General features: G+C 43.2%; 1 protein-coding gene and 1 pseudogene across 1 annotated transcript in view; both read right to left on the bottom strand.

Moving 5' to 3' along the window:
* Positions 1 to 24,202, bottom strand: part of LOC140732658 (dynein axonemal heavy chain 8-like) — a 952,247-nt gene that overhangs the window by 158,039 nt on the left and 770,006 nt on the right. The window contains exons 65-66 of the mRNA XM_073055351.1: positions 11,733 to 11,851; positions 7,067 to 7,170 (exon numbers count right to left, since the gene is read on the bottom strand). Coding sequence (XP_072911452.1) covers positions 7,067 to 7,170; positions 11,733 to 11,851 — 223 coding nt within the window. The remainder of the gene's footprint in view (positions 1 to 7,066; positions 7,171 to 11,732; positions 11,852 to 24,202) is intronic.
* LOC140732791 (stathmin-like) lies at positions 13,102 to 23,980 on the bottom strand (annotated as a pseudogene).

Here is a 24,202-nt window from a genome sequence, read left to right on the forward strand (position 1 = left end):
TTGAACATCACATATTTTGAATCTCTGTTATTAAAAGAGTACTGTGTTTTGCTGTTCTGTACACTGAAAGGAAAAAACCCATTTTTTACTATCTGCCTTGTCCTTACCAGTCATTTAGTTTGCATTTCTTTGAATCCACTTTACTACTCAAAATCCCACCAGTTTTCTATCATTAGCAAACTTGAAAATATGGCATTTCAGTTGAGAAAACCTTAAGGCTTAGCATTGACTCTAGTGGCAAATGATACAACTGGTATGGTTGCTGCCTCACAGCTCCAATGAACTGAGTTCAATTCTGACTTTTCATGGCTGTCTGTAGGGAGATTGCATGTTCTCTCTGTGATATGTGTTTCCTCCAGGTGCTCTGCTCTCCTCTCACTTTCCATAAAATGGTCAATATAAATTGTGATGCTTATATGACCCCCTTTAATGGTGAGTAGTACAACTGGTGGGGCTAAGTGCGGAGGTAGGGTATGTGTGTGGGAGCTAACAGGATATAGCAAGGAATAAAGCCCTGTAGCCCATTGAACCTGCATTGACACTCTATGACTTACATTCATCCTACATTTATCCCATTGTTAATCACCCAACATTCTCATCAACTCCCTCACCAGATTCTACCACTTAACTATCAATGTCAATTTACATGGCCAATTAACCTGTCAGCATCTTTTTTGGATATGGGAGGAAACTGAGGTATTCTGAAGAAAATGGTCACAGGGAGAACTCAATGCAGACAGCAGCAAAAGTCAGGATTGAACTATGGACCCTAGTGCTGTGAGACAACAGCTCCACTATCTGCACAACAGTTCCACTAGTTATCCATCATTAGTCATTGCAGGATGTGGGAAGTCAGGGAGACCTCTGGTCTCCTATGGCCCTATGGCCATTCCCCTCCAGAACAGGTATACCGATTTGGATACTGTTGGGGTGGGGGGGGGGGGGGGTGGATGTCTTACCTGGGACAAGCAGCGGCAGCTGGATCTCTGGCATTGAGTCTGGTTCATGCAGTTTTCATGTTTGATTGTTTTACAACATTGAATCATAGTGGATTTAATTTGTTTTTTTAATGACACTAATCAACTCTTTCATGTCAAAGTGAAAACGGATCTCCACAAAATGATCTAAATTAATTACAAGTATAAAACACAAAATAATAGATTGCCCAAGTATTCACTCTCTTTAATGTGACATACCATATCATTACTGGTACAGCCAATTGGTTTTAGAAGTCATTAATGAGTTAAATGGAGTTTTTGGAGGCCTGGGTGCAGTCAAGGTGTTTCAATTAATTTTAGTAAAACTACAGCTGAATCTGGAAAGTCCAGCTACTGGTGAGTCAGTATCCTGACAAAAACTACACCATGAAGACAAAAGAACACTCCAAGCAACTTCACAAAAAGGTTATTGAAAAACACATTTCAGGAGATGAATACAAGAACATTTCCAAGTCACTGAATAACCCTTGGAGTACAATTAAGTCAATCATCAAAAAATGGGAAGAATATGGCACAGCTGTAAATCTGCCTAGAGCAGCCCATCCTCAAATACTGAGTGACCGTGCAAGAAAAGGATGAGTGAGGGAGGCCACCAAGAGACTTATGACAACTCTGGAGGAGCTACAAGCTTCAGTGGCTGAGATGGGAGAGACTGCGCATACAACAACTGTTGCCCAGGTGCTTCACCAGTCACAGCTTTATGGCAGAGTGGCAAAGAGAAAGCCACTGTTGAAAAAAACTCACTTGAAATCTTGGCTAGAGTTTTCAGAAGGCATGTGGGAGACTCTGAAGTCAGCTGGAAGAAGGTTCTATAGTCTGATGAAACCAAAATTGAGATTTTTGGCCATCAGACTAAATGCTATGTTTAATGTAAGCCAAACACACTACATCATCAGAAACACACCATTCCTACTGTGAAGCATGGTACATCATACTGTGGGGATGCTTTACTATAGCAGGTCCTGAAAGGCTTGTGAAGGTAGAGGGTAAAATGATTGCAGTAAACTACATGGAAATCTTGGAAGAAAACCTGGTGCAGTCTGCAAGAGAACTTCAACTTGGGAGAAGACTTGTTTTCCAGCAAGACAACAACCCCACAGCATAAAGCCAAAGCTACACAGCAGTGGTATAAAAATAACAAAGTTAATGACCTGGAGTGGCCAAGTCAGGGTCCAGACCTCAATCCAATTGAAATTTTATGGCCGGACTTGAAAAGGGCTGTTCGCTCAAGGTACCCATGTAATCTGACAGAGCTTGAGGAGTTTTGTAAAGAAGAATGTGGGGAAATTGGAGCATCCAGATATGCAAAGCTGATGGAGACCTATCCACACAGACTCAAGGTTTTAATTGTTGCCAAAGGTGCATTTACTAAATACTGACTTGAACGAAGTGAAGTAATAATGCAATCAATTATTTTGTGTTTAATAATTATAATCAATTCAGAACAATTTGTAGAAATTTGTTTTCACTTTGACACAAAAGAGTCTTTTCTGTTGATCAGTGTCAAAAAAGCCAAATTAAATCCACTGTGAATCAATGTTGTAAAACAATAAAACATGAAAACTTCCAAGGGAGGTGAATACTTTTTATGGGTACTGTAAGTGATGTTAAATTGTTACTATATTCATGCAAGGGTTAAATAGGGATAGTCAACATAGATTTGTTTGCAGGAAATCATTTAAGTTAATTTTTTTGAAGAGGTTACAGGCAGTGACTACATGATTTTAGTAAGGCTTTTGGCAAGGTCCCACATCGTATGTTGGTAAGGTGATATCACATTGGATTGAGTGTGAGCTAGTCATTTGGCAAAGAAATTGGCTTGGTGAAAGGAGTCAAAATGTGCAGTCCCTTCCTACCCACATCCGTGACACCTCACACACTCTTGATCTTTTCAAGGATTTCAAGTTCCCTGGCCTTTATCATCTCATTTTTACCATGGATATCCAGTCCCTATACACCTTCATTCCCCACTAGGAAGGCCACAAACCTCACCGTTTCTTTCTGGACACCAGACCTAACCAGTTCCCCTCCACCACTACTCTCCTCCGCCTAGTGGAATTTGTTCTCACTTTCAATAATTTCTCCTTTGACTCCTCCCACTTCCTTCAAACAAAAGGGTTAGATGTGGGCACTTGTATGGGTCCCAGCTACGCCTGCTTGTTTGTTGGCGATGTGGAAGAGTCTATGTTCCAAGACTACATTGGTGACCATCCCGCACCTTCCTACGCTACATTGACAATTGTATTGGTGCTGCTTCCTGCACCCGTGCTGATCTTGTCGACTTCATCCACTTTCCATCCAATTTCTGCCCTGCCCTCAAATTCACTTGGTCCATTTCCGACACCTCCCTTCCCTTTCTCAATCTCACTGTCTCTGTCTCCGGTGACAGCTTATCCACTGATGTCTATTACAAACCCACGGACCCTCTCAGCTACCTGGACTACACCTTGTCCCACCCTACTACTTGTAAAAATGCCATCTCCTTTTCTCAATTCCATCATCTCCGTTGCATCTGATCTCAGGATGAGGCTTTTCATTCTAGAATGAAAGAGATGTCCTCCTTTTTCAAAGAAAAGGGCTTCCCTTCCTCCACCATCAATGATGCCCTCAACCTCATCTCTTGCATTTCATACACATCTGCTCATACCTCATCCTCCCACCACCTTACCAGGGATAGGGTTCCTCTTGTCCTCATCTACCACACCACCAGCGTCCACATCCAGCATATAATTCTCCAAAACTTCAGCAACTTCCCACCACCAAGCACATCTTTCCCTTCCCCCAACTTTCTGCTTTCTGCAGGGATCGCTTCCTACACGACTCCCTTGTCTATTCGTCCCACCCCACTGATCTCCCTCCTGGCAAGTGGAACAAGTACTACACCTGCTCCTACCCCTCCTCCCTCACTACCATCCAGGGCCCACAGTCCTTCCAGGTGAGGCAACACTTCACCTGTGAGTCTGCTGAGGTAATTTACTGTGTTCGGTGCTCCCACTGTGGCCACCTGTACATTGATGACACCTGATATAGATATGCTTCAACGAGCATATACGCTCCATCCGCCAGAACAAGCGGGATCTCCCAGTGGCCACCCATTTTAATTCCACTTCCCATTCCGATTTTGATATGTCCATCCATGGCCTCCTCTACTGTCGTGATGAGGCCACACTTAGGTTGGAGAAACAACACTTTATATTCCACTTGGATAGTCTCCAACCTGATGGCATGAACTACAATTTCTAAACCTTCTGGTAATGTCTCCCAAACCTCGCCGCCTTCTCCATTTCCCATCCCCTTTCTGCTCTCTCACTTCATCTCAGCAATCAACTTCCTAGCTCTTTACTTCAAGTCAAGTCAAATCAAGTCACTTTTTAACCATATAACCATATAACAATCACAGCACGGAAACAGGCCATTCCGGCCCTCCTAGTCCGTGCCGAACTCTTAATCTCACCTAGTCCCACCTACCCGCACTCAGCCCATAACCCTCCACTCCTTTCCTATCCATATACCTATCCAATTTTACCTTAAATGACACAACTGAACTGGCCTCTACTACTTCTACAGGAAGCTCATTCCACACAGCTATCACTCTCTGAGTAAAGAAATACCCCCTCGTGTTTCCCTTAAACTTTTGCCCCCTAACTCTCAAATCATGTCCTCTCGTTTGAATCTCCCCTACTCTCAATGGAAACAGCCTATTCACGTCAACTCTATCTATCCCGCTCAACATTTTAAATACCTCGATCAAATCCCCCCTCAACCTTCTACGCTCCAATGAATAGAGACCTAACTTGTTCAACCTTTCTCTGTAACTTAAGTGCTGAAACCCAGGTAACATCCTAGTAAATCGTCTCTGCACTCTCTCTAATTTATTGATATCTTTCCTATAATTCGGTGACCAGAACTGTACACAATATTCCAAATTTGGCCTTACCAATGCCTTGTACAATTTTAACATTACATCCCAACTTCTGTACTCAATGCTCTGATTTATAAAGGCCAGCGTTCCAAAAGCCTTCTTCACCACCCTATCTACATGAGACTCCACCTTCAGGGAACTATGCACTGTTATTCCTAGATCTCTCTGTTCCACTGCATTCCTCAATGCCCTACCATTTACCCTGTATGTTCTATTTGGATTATTCCTACCAAAATGTAGAACCTCACACTTCTCAGCATTAAACTCCATCTGCCAACGTTCAGCCCATTCTTCTAACCGGCATAAATCTCCCTGCAAGCTTTGAAAACCCACCTCATTATCCACAACACCTCCTACCTTAGTATTGTCATTTTGACCATAACTACTGGTACAGTACACAGTAAAAATAAAACTTTTTCAGGACCATGGTGCTACATGAAACAATACAAAAACTACACTGAACTACGTAAAAACAACACAGAAAAAAACTACACTAGACTACAGACCTACCCAGGACTGCATAAAGTGCACAAAACAGTGCAGGCATTACAATAAATATAAACAAGACAATAGGCACAGTAGAGGGCAGTAAGTTGGTGTCAGTGCAGACTCTGCTCATTGAAGAGTCTGATGGCTTGGGGGAAGAAACTGTTACATAGTCTGGTCGTGAGAGCCCAAATGCTTTGGTGCCTTTTCCCAGATGGCAGGAGGGAGAAGAGTTTGTATGAGGGGTGCTTGGGGTCCTTCATAATGCTGTTTGCTTTGCAGATGCAGTGTGTAGTGTAAATGTCTGTAATAGCGGGAAGAGAGACCCAGATAATCTTCTCAGCTGACCGCACTATCCGCTGCAGGGTCTTGCGATCCGAGATGGTGCAATTTCTGAACCAGGCAGCATGCAACAGGATGATAGTCATTGAGGCAGGCCACTGAAGACTCCTTGGCACGGGGACAATGGTGGCGGCCTTGAAGCACATTGGAACGACAGACCTGCTCAGGGAGATGTTGAAGATGTCCTCCCTCCCCCTCCAAGTTACACCTATTACCCTCTTTCTCCCCTCCCCCACCTATTAAATCTACTCCTCAGCTTTTTTTCTCCAGTCCTGCCAAAGGGTTTTGGCCCAAAACTCAACTGTACTTTTTGTCCATAGATGCTGCCTGGTCTGCTGGGTTCCTCCAGCATTTGGTGTGTGTTGTTTGGATTTCCAGGATCTGCAGATTTTCTTGTGTTTGTGGTAGTTGAAGATTGTTTTTCAGATGAGAGGCCCATGACCAATGGTGTATCGCAGGTTGTTGCTGGATTCCTGTTATTTATTATATATAATAATAATCTGAAGGAAATATAGGTGGCATGATTAGTCAATTTATGGATAGAGAGTTTTTGAAAGTGGTGACACATGTCAGTAGGTGGTGAAGAAGACATGTGGCTTGCTTGCCTTCATCATATGGGACACTGAGTACAAGAGTTGGGATGTCCTATTACTGCTGTTCAATTGAGATTCCTCCTGGAATATTTTGTACAGTTCTGGGCCATACTATAGGAAGAAGGTGTAATAAGCTAGCGAGGGTACAAAATAGTTTCACAAGGATACTGCTGGGACAGGAAGCCTTGGGTTATAATGAGAGACTAGAAAGGTTTGGATTGCTTTTCCTGGAGCAAAGGAGAGGTTATCTTTTAGAGATTCAGAAAAGTCACAAGGAATATAGAAAAGGTAAGGGTCAGGGGAGTCCAAAAATTGAGGGCATCAGCTTATGGAGAGAGAGGAAAAAGATTTAAAGTGGACCTAAGGAGCATATTTTTCACACAGAGGGTTGTGGGTATATGTCAGAGGAAGTGGTAAAGGAAGGGTAAAATTACAATATTTAAAATACATTTTGACAGATTGATTGATAAGAAAGGATCATAAGGATATGTGTCAAATACATACAATAGGGACTAACACAGGAAAGCACCTTGGTTGATGTAGTCAAGTTGGGCCAAAGGGTCCGTTTCTGTGCTGTACAACTTTATGACTCTATATACATGAATTAAACATTATTTCTTTTACTTCAAGATATACCAAATCTTTTTGCCATATTGGCCATCTGACATGCCTGGCACTGATCACATTTCAAACTATGACTTTTTAAGTGTGAATTTGACACGAACCTTATCAGCACGACGAGATGCCACTGCCAGTTCCTTTTCTTTCCCTGCTAGTTCTTTAGCGAGAAGAGCCACTGATTCAGTTGCTTCCAAAAGCTTAGAGAGACCTGCAATAATGTGAAAATCAATGGATCTGCTCATGCTGGAAATTTGAAATAAAAACCCAAAATGCAGGAAATTCTCAGCAGTTCTTGAAGCATTAATTGTGGAAAGAGAAACAGAGTTAACATATCAGATCAGAGAACTTTCATCTGCTGAAGAATCTCCAACTTAAATGTTAACTCTATTTCTCTTTTTGCAGATGCTGCCTGATCTGCTGTATGTTTTAGGCAATAATGTAGCTTGTTTGTTAAAAGATGATGTTTCTCATAGAAGTATATTTTATTAAAATGACGGTATACCAAAGAAATGTTTGTTGCATAGTGACAATATCAGAAAACCCAATTGATTAGCAGCACAAAATCTATCTTTCATTTTCATTGCAAAAGCAAATTGGTACAAAGGTAAGGCAGTTTTGTCACAGCTGGAGAACTGAAGGCAGCTCATCTCTTACATCGGTACAAGAATACTTAGAGACAGTATAATGAAGGCTCAGTAGACTGATTTTTGGCATGAGGGGAATGAATTAAGTAGACTGGCTCCATGTTCTCTATTCAGAAGAAAAAGGGGTGATCTCATAGAAATATATAGATGATGTGAGAACACTTCCTCAGGAGTGGGAGCCTTGAACTAGCTAAAATAGCTAAAACCAGCTAAGATTGCATGATATATGCTTGTGATTTGAAACCTGATTCTGATTCTAAAATAGTCTCAAGATAAGGACCATAAGACACAGGAGCAGAATTAGGCCATTCAGCCTATCTAGTCTGCTCTGCCATTCCATCATGGCTGATCCTGGATCCCACTCAACCCCGTACACCTGCATTCTTGCCCTATCCTTTGATGCTCTGACCGATCAAGAAATGATCAATCAACTTCTGCCTTAAATATACACATAGACTTGGCCTACATTGCAGTGTGCAGAAGAGCATTCCACAGATTTACTACTCTCTGACTAAAAAATTCCTCCTTACCTCCACTCTAATGGGTCGCCCCTCAATATTGAGGCTGTACCCTTTAGTTCTGGATACCCCCCAGCATAGGAAACACCCTCTCCACATCCACCCTATCTAGCGCTTTCACCATTCAGTAGGTTTCAATGAAATCCCCCTGCATTCTTCTAAATTCTAGTGAGTACAGGCTTAAAGCTGCCAAATGCTCCTCGTACATTAACCTCTTCATTCCCGGAATCATCCTCGTGAACTTCCTCTGGACTCTCTCCAACAACAACACACCCTTTCTGAGATATGGGGCCCAAAACTGTTGATAATACTCTAAGTATGGCCTGACTAGTGTCTTATAAAAGCCCAGCATTATCTTCTTGCTTTTATATTCTATTCCCCTTGAAATAAATGGCAACATTGCATTTGTCTTCTTAACCACAGACTCAACTTGTAAATTAACCTTCTGAGGATCTTACACCAGGACTCCTAAGTTCCTCTGCACCTCTGATGTTTGAACCTTTTCCCCATTTAGATCATAGTCTGCACTATTGTTCCTTTTACCAAAATGTATTATCATACATTTCCCAACACTGCATTCCGTCAGCCAATATTTTGTCCATTCTTCCAATTTGTCTAAATCCTGCTGCAATTGCATTGCTTCCTCAGCACTACCTACCCCTCCACCTATCTTCATATCATTTGCAAACTTTGCCAAAAAGCCATCAATTCCGTTATCTAAATCATTGGCAAACAATGTGAAAAGCAGCGATCCCAATACTGACATCTGAGGAACACCACTAGTCACTAGCAGCCAACCAGAAAAGGCCTCTTTTATTCCCACTCACTGTCTCCTGTCAGCCAATCTGCAATCCATGCCACTATCTTTCCTGAAACGACATAGGATTTTATCTTGTTAAGTATCCTCATGTGTGGCACCTTATCAAACGCCTTTTGAAAATCCAAGTAAATGACATCCACTGCCTCTCCTTTGTCCACCCTGCTTGTTACTTCCTCGAAGAACTCTAACAGATTTGTCAGGCAAGATTTCCCTTGACAGAAACCATGCCAACTTTGACTTATTTTATCATTAGTCTCCAAGTACCTCAAAACCTCATCCTTAATAATTTCCCAACCACTGAGGTTAGGCCAACTGGCTTATAATTTCCTTTCTTTTGCTTTACTTTCCTCTTAAATATCGGAGTAACATTTGCAATCTTCCAGTTTTTCGAGATAATGTCAGAATCAAGTGATTTTTGAAAGACTATGACCAATGCAGCCATAATTTTCTCAGCAACTTCTCTCATGACTCTGGGATGTAGTCCATCTGGCCCAGATGACCTATCCACTTTAAGACCTTTGAGTTTGCCTAGCACTTTTTCCTTTGTAATAACTATGGCACTCACTCCTTCTCCCTGACACTCATGAACCTCTGCCACACTACTAGTGTCTATCACAGTGAAGACCGATGCAGAGTATCATTGTTCAACTGCCATTTTTTTGTCCCCCACTACTACCTCACCAGCATCATTTTCCAGTAGTCCAACATCAACTCTCACCTCCCTTTTACTCTTTATATATCTGAAAAAACTTTTAGTATCCTGCTTTCTATTATTGGTTAGTCTACCCTCATATTTTATCTTTTCATAGCTTTTTTAGTTGTCCTTTGTAGGATTTTAAAAGCTTCTAATTTATCTAACTTCCCACTCACTTTTGCGACCACATATCCCATTTCCTTAGCTTTTATGCAGTCCTTAACTTCATTTGTCAGCCACGGTTGCCTATCCCTGCCATTTGAGAACTTCTTCCTCTGTGGGACATACCTATTTTGCGCCTTATGTACTATTCCCAGAAATTTCAGCCATCTCCACTCTGCCGTCATCATCTTCAGTATCCTCCTCCAATCCACCTGGGCAAGCTCCTCTCTTATCCCTTTATTCCATTGTGATACTGATATGTGTGACTTATGCTTCTCTCCTGTCACATTGCAGTATGAATTCAATCAGATTATGATCACTGCTTCCTAAGTGTTCCTTTACATTAAGCTATCTAATAAGATCTGGGTTATTACACAACACCCAAGAATTGCCTTTCCCCAAGTAGGCTCAAGCACAAGCTGCTCTAAAAAGCCACCTTGTAGGCATTCAACAAATTCACTTTCTTGCAATCTGACACCAATCTGATTTTCCCAATCCCCTTGCATATTTAAGTCCCCAATTACAATCGTGTCACTACCCCTTATTACATGCCTTTTCCAGCTCCCTTTTCAATCTTATTCCCACGTCTTTGCTACTATTTGGAGGCCTATATATGACTTCCATAATGTTTTTTTTTACCCTTGCAATTTCTTAACTCCACCCACAAAGATTCAACATTCACTGACCCTATGTTACCTCTTTCTAAAGATGTAATTCCATATCTAACCAATAGAGCCACACCACTTTTCCTGCCTGTCTTTTCAATACAAAGTATATCCTTTGATGTTAAGCTCCCAACTATGGTCTTCTTTCAGCCATGATTCAGTGATGCCCACAATGTCATACTGACCAATCTCTAATTGTGTCACGAGTTCATCCACCTTATTCTGAACGCTACACGTATTTAAATATAGGACCTTCAGTCCTGTTTTCTTCACCTTTTTGAATTTTGCCTCTGTTGTAAAATTTAACTCTTTGCTCCGCCTGCATTTGTACCCAATGATTGGTTTGTCCTTCCTTACATTCATGTTACACCTGTTATCTACTTGTAAACCTGCTGGCATATCCTCAGCTCTATCATCCTAGTTCCCATCCCCCTGCCATATTAGTTTGAACCATTCCCATCAGCTCTAGCAAATCTGCAAGAATATTGGTCCCCCTTGGATTCAAGCACAACCTATTCCTTTTGTACAGGTCCCACCTGCCCCACAAGAGGTCTCAATTATCCAGAAATCTGAATCCCTCCCCCCTGTTCCAATTCTTCAGCCATGCATTTATTTGCCACATCATTCTATTCCTATCCTCACTGTAATGTGGCACAGGCAGTAATCCTGAGAAGGCTATAATCTTTGAAATTCTATTACAGTGGGCTATGAATTAGCCGTTTGAGGATTGGATTGACTGTGTTTGAACTAGAAGGGATATTTAGGTGAAATATGGGGGAAATGGAATATTGTATCCAGTCCACTATTCAGACAGATTGCCTGTTAAAAGAGTGAGAAAAGGGATTATAGCTGCAGAAAGCCAGATACTGCATATACTCCACATACTGGAAAACAAATAGATAAAGGAATGAGCATCAAAGTCTTCTGAAACTTCACTGGAAATATTCTGATTTCAATCTCAATTCTCTTACCCTGGGGCAGAAAGCTCTCTTGGCATGAGCAGTACAAGAGCTGAGAAGTATTAACAACTTAAGTGGAGATGTTAAAGAAAAATATCTCAGAAATTTCTACTAACTGTTGTATAACTACTGCCTCTAATTATAATCTGTGAACATTTATAAGATTTCCTTTCATTACCTGCACCTCCTGCAGCCCCTCCTCAGACTTGGAGTCACATTATTATCACACCATGTATAGTTATTTCCTAATTCATTCCAGACAATTGCACATGGGTTCAAAAATTTCAATAATTTGATTATGGACTCACCCATTTTCATATGTTCTGCTAACTCATCAATGTTTGCATGTTTTTCTTTGTAAACAGATTTGTAGCTATTTATGAAGGCGAGGTAAGATTTTGGGGTTATATGTGTTCTACGCCGATATCTGGAGATTACAGATAGTAAATTTTTAGTCTATATATATTTCAGTAATAAGATTTTTAAGAGCAGTATAACAGAATAGAAATTTCACATGGGATATATTTCTATTACTACTATATTATCTATTAGAAGAGTCATAGAACACTACAGCACAGAAGCAGTCTCTTTGGCCCATCTAAGGTGAGCCAAACCATTTAAACCGCCTAGTCCCATCAACCTGCACCTGGACCATAGCCCTCCATACCCCTCCCATCCACATACCTGCCCAAACGTCAATTAAAATTGAAATTGAGCTTGCATGCACCACTTGTGCTGGCAGCTCATTCCACACTCTCGCGACCCTCTGACTGAGGAAGTTCCCCTTAAACATTTCACCTTTCACCCTTAACTCATGACTCCTAGTTGTAGTCTCACCCAAACTCAGTGGAAAAAGTCTGCTTGCATTTACTCTATCTATACCCCTCATAATTTTGTATACCTCTATCAAATCTCTCCTCAATCTTCTACGTTATATGGAATAAAGTTCTAACCTATTTAACCTGTTTAATCTTTCCTTCTAACTCAGGTCCTCCAGTCCGAGCAACATCCTTGTAAATTTTCTCTCTGCTCTTTCAATCTTATTTACATCTTTTCTGTAGGTAGTTGACCAAAACTGCCCACAAATTAGGCCTCACCAACGTCTTATACAACTTCAACATAACATCTCAACTCAATACTTTGATCTATCGAGGCCAATTTATTATTATCAATTTGTTTCAGAAAATACTTTCAGCAAAACTGTTTGAATATATAATTTATATTTAGCATCTTGTGACTCAGATCTGGTAAGATTGTTTGTCTTAATTATTCTTTGATTTTTTTTTAGGCAGGAATTATTCACTTTTATTCAGAGATTGCATTTAGGCATGTTAGGACAAGTACACACCAAGACTAAAAATATAACATTTGGCATGACAGATATCCTGAGCAAAATAGTTGAAAACGACACTATTTCTGTGTAGTATAGGCAATGCAAAAGTAGAAAAGATGCCTTAGGGCAGACAATACTTAGAGTGAATAGTATCCCAGATTTTCCCCCATCTGTTCTTCCCTGTCCCTCCCCGAAACCACCCACCTCCCAATTCAAAAACTAGGTATGCTCTTATTCTTGGCCACCAATTTTAATAGTATTGTAAAAGAGTTGCACTCAACACTTTGGCTGCAAGTGCTCTTTAAAAACTATTCGAATGCATTCAATTACTAGAGCAGACATTGTTAAACAATTGCTTCAGTTTCCTTGCTCTCTTTGATCTTTCTCACTTCCTCTAGGTGCTTGTTCTTCTCACGAAGGTGCTCAAGCCTAGCAGCTAACTGGGTGTGGTGAACTACATATACCTGTCTGGACACGCCCCCCCCGCTGACTGCTCCTGTGGCTCCTCCCACGGACCCCGGTATAAAGGCGATTGAGGCCTGAGCCCTGCCGTCAGTCTCCAGGATGTAGTGTGGTGGTCAACTACTGCTTGTTCTTTCTTCCAATCAATAAAAGCCAATATCTTGTCTCATGTCTCGGAGAGTTATTGATGGTGCATCAATTTTATTGACTGGAAGTTTAAACCATGGACAGCATTTTACATCCAGAAAAATTAGACCTTGATCCGCAAGACTCCGAAGCAGCTCTTGCCTTTGAACTCTGGCTTGCATGCTTCCAATCGTACTTAGAACAGATTCCAGTGACTGAGCCTGCCACGAAGTACAAAATATTACTATCTAGAGTAAGTCTGAAAGTATTCTCCCTTATCAGGGACCTACCGACCTACCAAGGGGCACTGGACACCCTTAAAAGACAGTACCTGCGGCCGGTGAACACCGTCTATGCAAGACATCGCTTAGCGACGTGGCGACAGCGGGCCGATGAGTCGAGCGCCGTGTTTCTCCGAGCCCTACAGACACTCGTGCAAACTTGCGACTGCAAAGCTCTGACGGCGGAACAACATTCGGAGCTGCTAGTACGAGACGCCTTCGTTACGGGGATCAGGTCAGTGTACGTGCGCCAGCGGCTGCTGGAAAATGCCGATCTTACCTTACGCTCGGCGATTGAGACGGCCGACACGCTGGAGGCTGCTCTGCACAATGCTGACGCTGTCCAGCCACATGATCCCCCGTCGGTCCTGTGGACACCTCAGACCCCACCGCTGCCGGTTCCCGCGAGCGAATTCACCAATGCCGCTGCCAGTTGCGAATCCACGAACTCCCCGAACCTGACCACAGCTGCTGTCAGTCGCAAGTCCGTGCAGTGTTACTTCTGGGGACTCGAAAAGCACTCCCGAAAACGCTGCCCGGCCCGAGAAGCGACCTGCTCCAGCTGCGGGAAGAAGGGCCATTTCGCCAAGGTCTGTAAGTCTAAACCACGAGCGGGGTCGGGCAGCGCTGCATGTGAGGCATGGGGGCCGCCATCTTGCCTGCCCGCCACGTGCGAGGCATGGGGGCCGCCATCTTGCCTGTCCGCCTCGTGCGAGACATGGGGGCGGCCATCTTTGTCTGCGCCACATCGCCCTGCCCCTGACCCACCGGTGCTTACCGGGCACCAAGACGGCAGTTCAACTCTGGCCTCCGTAACCCTCGACCAAAGCGCCCCACACCAGCTTGCAAGGTCAATGATAGACATCCTGGTGGAGAGGCACAGGACTAGCTGCCTGTTTGACACGGGCAGCACTGAGAGTTTTATTGACCCGGACACGGTGCAACGCTGCGGACTCGTGACATGGCCGGTAAGCCAGAGGGTCACCATGGCTTCTGGGTCGTATTCCACAGACATCCGGGTGGGTTGTGTAGCGACATTGGTGGTGCAGGGCACAGAATATCGGAACTTTGCGCTACTGGTCATGCCTCAACTGTGCGCGCCTGTGCTATTGGGGCTGGACTTCCAGAGCCACCTCGAGAGTGTGACTATGGCATATGACAGGCCCCTCCCACCACTCACTGTCAGGAATCCTCAGTTTTGTGGGACTTCGTCATATACCCCACTACTGACCACACACACACACCGACCCACACATCCCACCCAGCACCATGCCGACAGCTGCGCTACTGACACTACTTGCAGCCTCTCCACCCTCAAGATCCCTCCCCCACCGCTGTTCGCCAACTTGACCCCCGACTGTAAACCTGTAGCAACTAAAAGCAGGAGGTACTGTGTGGGGGACAGGGCCTTCGTTCAGTCAGAGGTGCAACGGCTGCTCAGGGAGGGGATCACTGAGCCAAGCACAAGTCCTTGGAGGGCCCAGGTGGTTGTTGTTCAGACCGGGCAGAAAAATAGGATGGTCATGGACTATAGCCAGACCATCAATAGGATCACGCAGCTTGACGCGTACCCCCTACCCCGCATTGTGGATATGGTCAACCAGATAGCTCAGTACAAGGTGTACTCGACAATAGATCTGAAATCCGCTTATCACCAGCTCCCCATCCGCCCAGAGGACCACCCCTACACCGCCTTCAAGGTGGGCGGCAGGCTCTATCACTTCCTGCGCGTCCCCTTTGGTGTCACAAATGGTGTCTCTGTCTTCCAGAGGGAAATGGACCGGATGGTGGACCAGTGCCAACTGAAGGCCACATTTCCCTATCTGGATAATATCACCATCTGTGGTCACGACTGGTCGGATCACAACGCCAACCTCCAACGATTTTTCCAAGTGGCCAAAGCCCTGAACCTTACTTATAACAGGGACAAGTGTGTGTTCGGAACCACCCGGCTCGCTATCCTTGGGTATGTCGTGTAGAACGGGGTCATTGGCCCTGATCTCGACCGTATGCGCCCCCTGTTACAACTCCCTCTTCCCACCACCCTCAAAGTCCTCAGACGGTGCCTAGGCTTCTTTTCCTATTACGCCCAATGGGTCCCCCATTACGCAGACAAGGCCCGCCCCCTGGTCAATTCTACCACATTTCCCCTCTCTGCCGAGGCCCGCGCAGCCTTCAGCTGCATTAAAGGGGACATTGCCAAAGCAACGATGCATGCGGTGGATGAGACCATTCCCTTCCAAGTAGAGAGTGACGCCTCCGATTTCGCGCTGGCTGCTACCCTCAATCAGGCAGGCAGGCCAGTAGCATTCTTTTCTCGTACCCTTCAAGGCCCTGAAATTCGGCACTCCGCGATGGAGAAAGAAGCCCAGGCCATAATGGAAGCTATTAGGCACTGGAGGCACTATCTCGCCGGCAAAAGGTTCACCTTGCTGACCGACCAACGCTCAGTTGCATTCATGTTCAGCAACCAACAGCGGGGCAAAATCAAAAATGACAAAATTTTGCGGTGGAGAATAGAACTCTCCACCTACAACTATGATATCCTGTACTGGCCTGGAAGGCTCAATGAGACCCCTGATGCCCTTTCCCGGGGAGCGTGTGCCAGCACACAGCTCGACCAGCTATACGCCCTCCATGCACATCTCTGCCACCCGGGGGTCACCCGATTTTACCATTTCGTGAAAGCCCGGAACCTGCCGTACTCCCTTGAGGACATCAGGGCAATGACCAGGGACTGCCAAGTCTGTGCTGAGTGCAAACCACACTTCTACCGTTCTGAAAAGGCACAACTTATCAAGGCCACCCGCCCCTTTTAAAAAAAAATTTTTTAAAAATTAGTTTTTCAAAACATTTTACAAATTAAAAATACAGTGCAAAATTAAGCATACAATAACAATATGCTACAAAGGAAGAGAATTTAACAAAAAAGCACCTAAATTAAAGACAAGTAAGCTTAGTATCCTCCCCAAGCCCCACAACCCAAGAAAAAAACAACAACTCCAGACCGACCACAACACAATATAGAGAGTATAAGTCAGGACAGTCAAACTCCCAGACCGTGAATACACTTAGCAACAGAGGATAATAATGCCTACTACCAGAAAAAAAAAGGGAGCTGAAAGCAAGGGACCGAAAAGAAGAAGAAAAAAAAACCCTAGTCAAGAGGAAGGTTATGAAAGTACTCGATAAAAGGTCCCCAGACCTTTTGGAACTTTAGATCCGAATTCAGAACTGAATAATGAATTTTTTCGAGGTCCAAGCAGGCCATAATGTCGTTAAGCCATTGAGCATGAGTGGACGGGGCAACATCTCTCCATCTAAGGAGGATCAAGCGTCTCGCCAGGAGAGAGGCAAAGGATAATATTCGGCATTTGGTCGGACCCAGACATAAATCTGTCTTGCCCCAAAAATCGAACAGAGCAATTAAGGGGTTTGGTTCTAGGTGCTGATTCAGAATACACGATAACGTAGTGAAGACATCTTTCCAGAATTTCTCCAAGCTAGGACAGAACCAGTACATATGGATGAGAGAGGCCACGCCCCTCTTGCATTTATCACAGAGCGGACTAATGCCAGGGTAGAATCGAGATAGTTTAGATTTAGACATATGGGCTCTATGAACAACCTTAAACTGTAAAAGGCAATGGCGAGCACAAAGAGAGGTTGAGTTAACCGATTTGAGAACTGAGTCCCAGCTCTCCTCGGATAAGGAGATATTTAAATCCTGCTTCCAGGCCATTTTAATTTTATCCACAGGGGCCCATCGTAAGGCTGCTAGTTTATCTTGGATAATTGATATTAAACCTTTACCTAGTGGATTAATGGAAAGAAATAGGTCCATAGCATTTTTCGCAGGCATTTCAAGAAAGTTAGGAATTAAAGGAGCAATAAAGTGTCAGGTTTGGAGATATCTGAAAAAATGAGCGTTAGGCAGATTGAACTTAACAGAGAGCTGCTGAAAAGAAGCGAAGCGATTATCAATGAAAAGATCTTCAAAATGTCTAATGCCCTTCCTATACCAAACATGGAATGCTGATTCGTACGTAGTAGGTAAAAAAAGGTGATTATGTGCGACAGGGCTGGAAACGGAAAACCCCTGGAAACCATAGCATTTCCTGAACTGAGCCCATATACGCAAAGTGTGTCTAACAAGAGGATTAGCTATTGATCTGGGCAGACTACTAGGGAGTGCAGAGCCAAGAAGTGCAGAGATAGATAATTCTTTAGTGGAGCTCAACTCTATTGCCACCCAGTTAGGGCACTCGGGTTGGCCGTGGAAGAAAGACCAAAAGGTAGCACAATGTATATTAGCTGCCCAGTAATATAAACGAAAGTTAGGTAAAGCCATGCCACCCTCTTTTTTAGATTTTTGGAGATGGATTTTATTAATTCTAGAGCGCTTATTCTGCCACAGATATGACAAAATAATAGAGTCTAAGGAATCAAAAAAAGATTTAGGAATAAAAATTGGGATAGATTGAAATAAGTATAAAAATTTGGGGAGAACATACATTTTAACAAGATTAATACGACCAACCAAAGACATAGATAGAGGTGACCATTGTACCAGACTCTGTTTTATAGCATATGAAAGATTGGCAAAGTTTTCGCGAAAGAGATCTTTAAACTTCCTTGTGACTGTAATTCCAAGATAAGTAAATTGATTATGGACTACTTTAAAAGGGAGATCACGAAATGTTAGTTCTTGTGCTTCTTTATTGATTGGGAAAAGTTCACTCTTATGTAAGTTAAGTTTATAGCCAGAGATTTGGCTAAACTGGTCAAGAAGTGAAAACATTAGAGGTAAGGATGTAGATGGATTTGAGAGAAAGAGTAATAAGTCATCAGCATAGAGAGAAACTTTATGCTCAACACCCCCTCTCCAAATCCCGGTCAATTCAGGACAGTTTCGAAATGCTATTGCCAAAGGTTCTATAGCCAAATCAAAGAGAAAGGGACTTAAGGGGCATCCCTGACAGGTGCCACATTTGAGATTAAATACTTGGGATTTCTGAAAATTAGTTAGAACAGAAGCAGTAGGACATAGGTACAGCAATTGGATCCAAGAGATGAAATTTTGGCTGAGGTCAAATTTTTCTAAGACTGCAAAAAGGTAGTTCCACTCTATACGATCAAATGCTTTCTCCGCATTGAGGGAAATAACACATTCAGGAATCCCAGTTGGAGCTGAGGATAAGATATTAAATAAACGCCGAATGTTAAAAAAAGGGAGACGGTTTTTAATAAAGCCTGTTTGGTCATCAGAGATAATGGAGGGAATAACGGTTTCTAATCTATGAGCCAAAACTTTAGCTAAGATCTTTACATCAACATTGAGCAGAGAGATCGGCCTATACGAGGAACACTCTGTTGGGTCTTTGCCCTTTTTTAAAAGAAGAATAATAGATGCCTCATTGAAAGAGGGTGGCAATTTGCCGTAATTAAACGAGTCAGATAATACTGAAAGTAACTGAGGAGAAAGAAGTGAAGAGAATGATTTATAAAATTCTACAGGGAACCCATCAGGTCCAGGAGATTTCCCTGAGGACAGTGCAGAAATTGCAAAAGGTATTTCTTCTGATGATATAGGCGCATTGAGTTTGGCTTTGAAATCAGATGAAAGTGAGGGGATATTCAGATTCTGTAAAAATTGATCAACACAGATATTGTCATTCAGAGATTCAGAGGAATAAAGCCGAGAATAAAAATTTTTAAATGCGTCATTAATTTCTAAATGATCCGATGTAAAGTCTCCGTTCTCCTTCCGGATCTTTGTAATATGTTGTTTGGCTTTGGAACGCCTCAGCTGATTGGCTAGGAATTTACCAGACTTATCCCCATGAATGTAAAAGCGACTCTTGCTTTCGAGAAGTTGGCGTTCGACAGGTTGAGTGGACAGAAGGTTAAATTTAGTTTGGAGTTCAACGTGCTTCTTGTATAATTCAGGGTTCTTAGTTTGGGCATATATTTGATCCAAATCTTTAATCTGGTTAATGAGGTCTAATCGATCTGCACGGGATCTTCTGTTGAGATTTGCTGTGTAAGAGATTATTTGACCCCTCAGATATGCTTTCATGGCATCCCAGACAATCTGGGATGGCACTTCGGGTGATGTATTAGTGTTAAAATAAAAGGGTATCTGATCCTTAATAAATTTTTAAAAATCATCATCCGATAATAAAGTTGAATCAAACCGCCAGTGTTTATTTCTCTGAGGGAGACCAGGAAAGTTCAGAGAGAGGGTAATTGGGGCATGGTCAGAAATCAGTATACTCTGATAGTCACAAGAGTGGGCAAATGGAATAAGTTGGTTATCGAGTAAGAAATAGTCAATTCTAGTGAAGGTATGGTGAACATGTGAGAAAAAAGAGTAATCTCTCTCCGTAGGATGGAGGAAACACCATATATCAGAGATACCAAAATTAGAGAGAAACGATTGGATAGCTAAGGCAGATTTAGTAGGTGATCTGGTAACAGAGGACGATCGATCCAGATTAGGATCCAACCAACAGTTGAAGTCACCACCCAGTATAAGAGAGTATGAGTTTAAGTCTGGTAGTGAGGAAAAAAACCATTCAAAAAAGTTAACATCATCAAAGTTGGGGGCATACAGGTTTGCTAGTGCAACTTTAGTGTTATATAGTTTACCAGAAACAATAATAAAACGGCCATTTGTATCAGATATTTTATTATGGAGTTCAAAAGGAATATTTGAGTTAATAAGAATGGAGACTCCCCTAGCTTTAGCGGCAAAGGATGAATGAAAATGCTGACCCGCCTACTTTGACAGAAGCCGGGAGTTATCAGAACAACAAATATGAGTTTCTTGAAGGAAAGCAATGTCAGCTTTGAGTTGTTTGATATGTGAGAGTACCTTCCTCCTTTTAACAGGGTGATTCAATCCCTTTACATTCCAGCTCACGAATTTAAGTGCACTAGCCATTATCAATTACTAATGCATAAAAGGCAGCAGGCATATAAAAAGTCAAGCAGTACAATAGCAGTCTGGGAGCAGAGATGTAAACATAGATTTGTAAAGTCAAAACATATACATGTCCTGAGCAATAAAGAGAAACAATAAATACAGTGAGTGATGTTGGAACTGGAAAATCCACCCCACGCACACAACCCAAAACTAGACGGCTACCAAAACAAGTAGCTAGCTCTACCAAAAAAATTAACCCAAAACAACTTCCAGATCTGTGTCATTAACAGCAGTTCCGTATAAATACTACAGCAAATAGTAACTAGTTTATGCACTAGAAAACATAACTACAGATTAGAACACCTTCTGCGGAAATATAAAACTTAATACAGAGAAAATCGGAAGAAAACCAAAACTAACCTACCCGTGAAAAATTATAGAAGAATAAAGTAAGAGAAAGGGGGAAAAAAAAGTAAAAAAAAAGGAGAGGAAGGGGAAAATTATAGATTCAAGATGAGTATTTATCAGCCATTTACAGAGAGGAGAGAAAGAAATTCAGAGATTAGAAAAAAGGGGTGAAGAAAATAAATTAATAAATAAATAAATATAAAAAAAGGAAAACTAAATCAGCAATTAAACTGTGAACCAACAAACAGGGAGGCCTTCACTAAAGACTTCGAACCTCCAAAACAAGTTAGAGTCAGTTGTAGAACTCTGTAGATAAAGTTATACAAGAATAAAAATAGATTACACACACACCAAATCCAGGGAGAGATTGTCAACAGCCCTTAGAGGTTCAAAGAATAATGTCTGAGTGATTCAAGTAAAGTCTGAGTCCAGAAAAAGTAATTTTACTACGAGGAGTACTTATCCACCATTTTAGGAGGTCCGGTCGGATTCCGAAGATGACTGGATAGCCGGAAGACTTGCCACAAATGCTTCAGCTTCCTTCACTGATTTGAACCACTTGTATTTTCCAGTATTAAGCTTGATTCGTAGATTGGCAGGAGTACGAAGAGAGGGTTTAAAACCATGATCAAAAAGCACTTACATTGCGCCTTTAAACTCAGCGCGCATCTTTAAGGTCTGGGGTGCAAAATCTTCCACAAAGCGAATGGTTGTATCCTGGAAAGTAGAAGACCCCCTGCGACGTGCCTCTACAATCAGACTGTGTTTTACCTGGTATTGATGGAAACACAAGACTACTGGTCGCGGGCGGGAGCCCAGAATTCCGGAGGGAACATAGACTCTGTGTGCCCGTTCGAGCTCAGGCGGGTTCGGAAGCAAATCTTTCCCGAATATCTCACAGAGAAACTTGGCGAAAAACTTCACGGTTGATCCCTGTTCGGTGGCCTCTGGCAATCCAAGAATTCTAAGATTGCAGCGTCTGCTGCGATTTTTGAGATCCACCATTTTGGAAAGGAGTTTGTTACATTTTACCTCTAAGCTGGAACAGAGAGTCTCCAAGTATTGAACACGACTTTCTAAATCTTCAGAAGTCGAATCGATGCAAGATAGGTGTTCGGCATGTTTGTCCACTTTATCGTTGATCCGATCCAGTTTGTCTTCCAACTGTTTGAAAGCAGTTTTAAATTCCTTTAAAATTTCGTCTCGGAGCTTTCTGAGCGCAGCCAGAGTCTCGTCTGAAAGAGCCGTAGCTTCCTTTCTCCCGGATTTAGAACTCTTGCTTGACATTGTAAGTTAGATATGTTCACAGGCAAGTAAGAGATACTGAAAAAATTCCTAACTAAGGTTTAAAACATGGAGACATTTAGTGCAAAGATAGCGACAGTAACGGAACAAAAGTTCGGAGCAGCTAAACAATCGCCATCTTACCTGGAGTCCACCACCCGCCCCTTTGAGCGACTGAGTGTTGACTTTAAGGGCCCCCTTCCCTCCACCAACCACAATGTCTACTTTCTCAACATTATCGACGAGTACTCGCGGTTCCCCTTTGCCATTCCCTGCCCCGACACCACTGCCACGTCCGTCATAAAAGCCCTGCGCCAGCTCTTCACTCTGTTCGGATATCCCTGCTATATCCACAGTGACAGAGGGTCCTCCTTTATGAGTGATGAGCTGCGCCAGTACCTGCTGGCTAGGGGCATTGCTACTAGTAGGACCACGAGCTATAATCCCCAGGGAAATGGACAGGTGGAGAGGGAGAATGCCACAATGTGGAAGGCCACACTTTTAGCCCTTAAGTCAAAAGGGTTGCCGGTCTCTCGATGGCAGGAGGTCCTCCCCGAGGCACTCCACTCTATCCGCACCCTGTTATGTACGTCCACCAATGCCACCCCTCACGAGCGCCGATTCTCTTTTCCCAGGAAGTCTGCCACTGGGACCACCCTACCGGCTTGGCTGATGTCCCCAGGGCCAGGGCTGCTCCGGAAACATGTGAGGAGCAATAAATACTCCCCGCTGGTCAAGAGGGTTCACCTTCTACATGCGACTCCCCAGTATACTTACGTGGTCTTACCTGATGGGCGGGAGGACATGGTCTCTGTCCGCGACCTGGCGCCCGCAGGAGCAGCAGACCACTACCCCAAACACTCCACGGTAACTATGAACCCTGTACCCGAGGTGACACCACGCACACCGAGCCCTACACAGACTCCTCACGACACTCCTATACCGGGCGTCTCGCACACGCATGAGGTATCACTGACGCCTAGTGGGCTGACACCTCCAGTTAGGCCGGAACCAGCACAACCACTGTCTCCGGTGCAATCACAGCCAGTGCTACGTAGATCGCAGCGACAGATTTGACCACCTGATAGACTTAACCTGTAAATATACTTGTAAGAAACTTCGCCCCATGGGGACTCTCTTTTAAAACAAAGGGGGGGGGGGTGAATGTGGTGAACTACATATACCTGTCTGGACACGCCCCCCCTGCTGACTGCTCCTGTGGCTCCTCCCATGGACCGTGGCTTCTCCCACGGACCCCGGTATAAAGGCGATTGAAGCCTGAGCCCTGCCCTCAGTCTCCAGGATGTAGTATGGTGGTCAACTACTGCTTGTTCTTTCTTCCAGCCAATAAAAGCCAATATCTCGCCTCACATCTCGGAGAATTATTTATGGTGCATCACTAGGCCTCACGGTTTTCCTTAATGAGCTCCATCTTGGAAGTCAGTCTTTCTTCTACCATTTTGCTGAATTTGTTACTTTCTTCAATTGCTCTCTGAAGCACTTCCTTTACATGTTCCTGTTTTTCAGCCAACTGCTTCAGAACCTCTGCTTCATGTGACTTTCGTCTGTTTTCTGCAGCTTCCTTTTTTTTTGAAGATCTTCAAGTGATCGATCTTTCTTGGGAGAAAGAGGAAACTCTGGAATTGTTTCAGCTGTAGGGCTCAAAATGATCTCAAAAGCTTGGCCTGAAGAACGTCTGTCTAGTTCCTTTACTTTAATATCAGTACAAGCCATGTTCTTTAGAGAGAACACAGAACTAAGTTCTACAACTCAGGAAAAAGTTCAATGCAAGAGAATCAACTTCCTTCTCGTCCACCCAGGAATTTCTCTGTTCTTCGATTTCTTATGTTGCACAATTCCTACTTGTTACTTAAACATACGTTGATTTATGTTTCTTACAGTATGTCCAAAGTGGATGATGTCAATGTTCTCCCAGATAGAACATCATGTACTGCA

This window comes from Hemitrygon akajei, chromosome 9 (assembly GCF_048418815.1).
Source record: "Hemitrygon akajei chromosome 9, sHemAka1.3, whole genome shotgun sequence".
NCBI lineage: Eukaryota > Metazoa > Chordata > Chondrichthyes > Myliobatiformes > Dasyatidae > Hemitrygon > Hemitrygon akajei.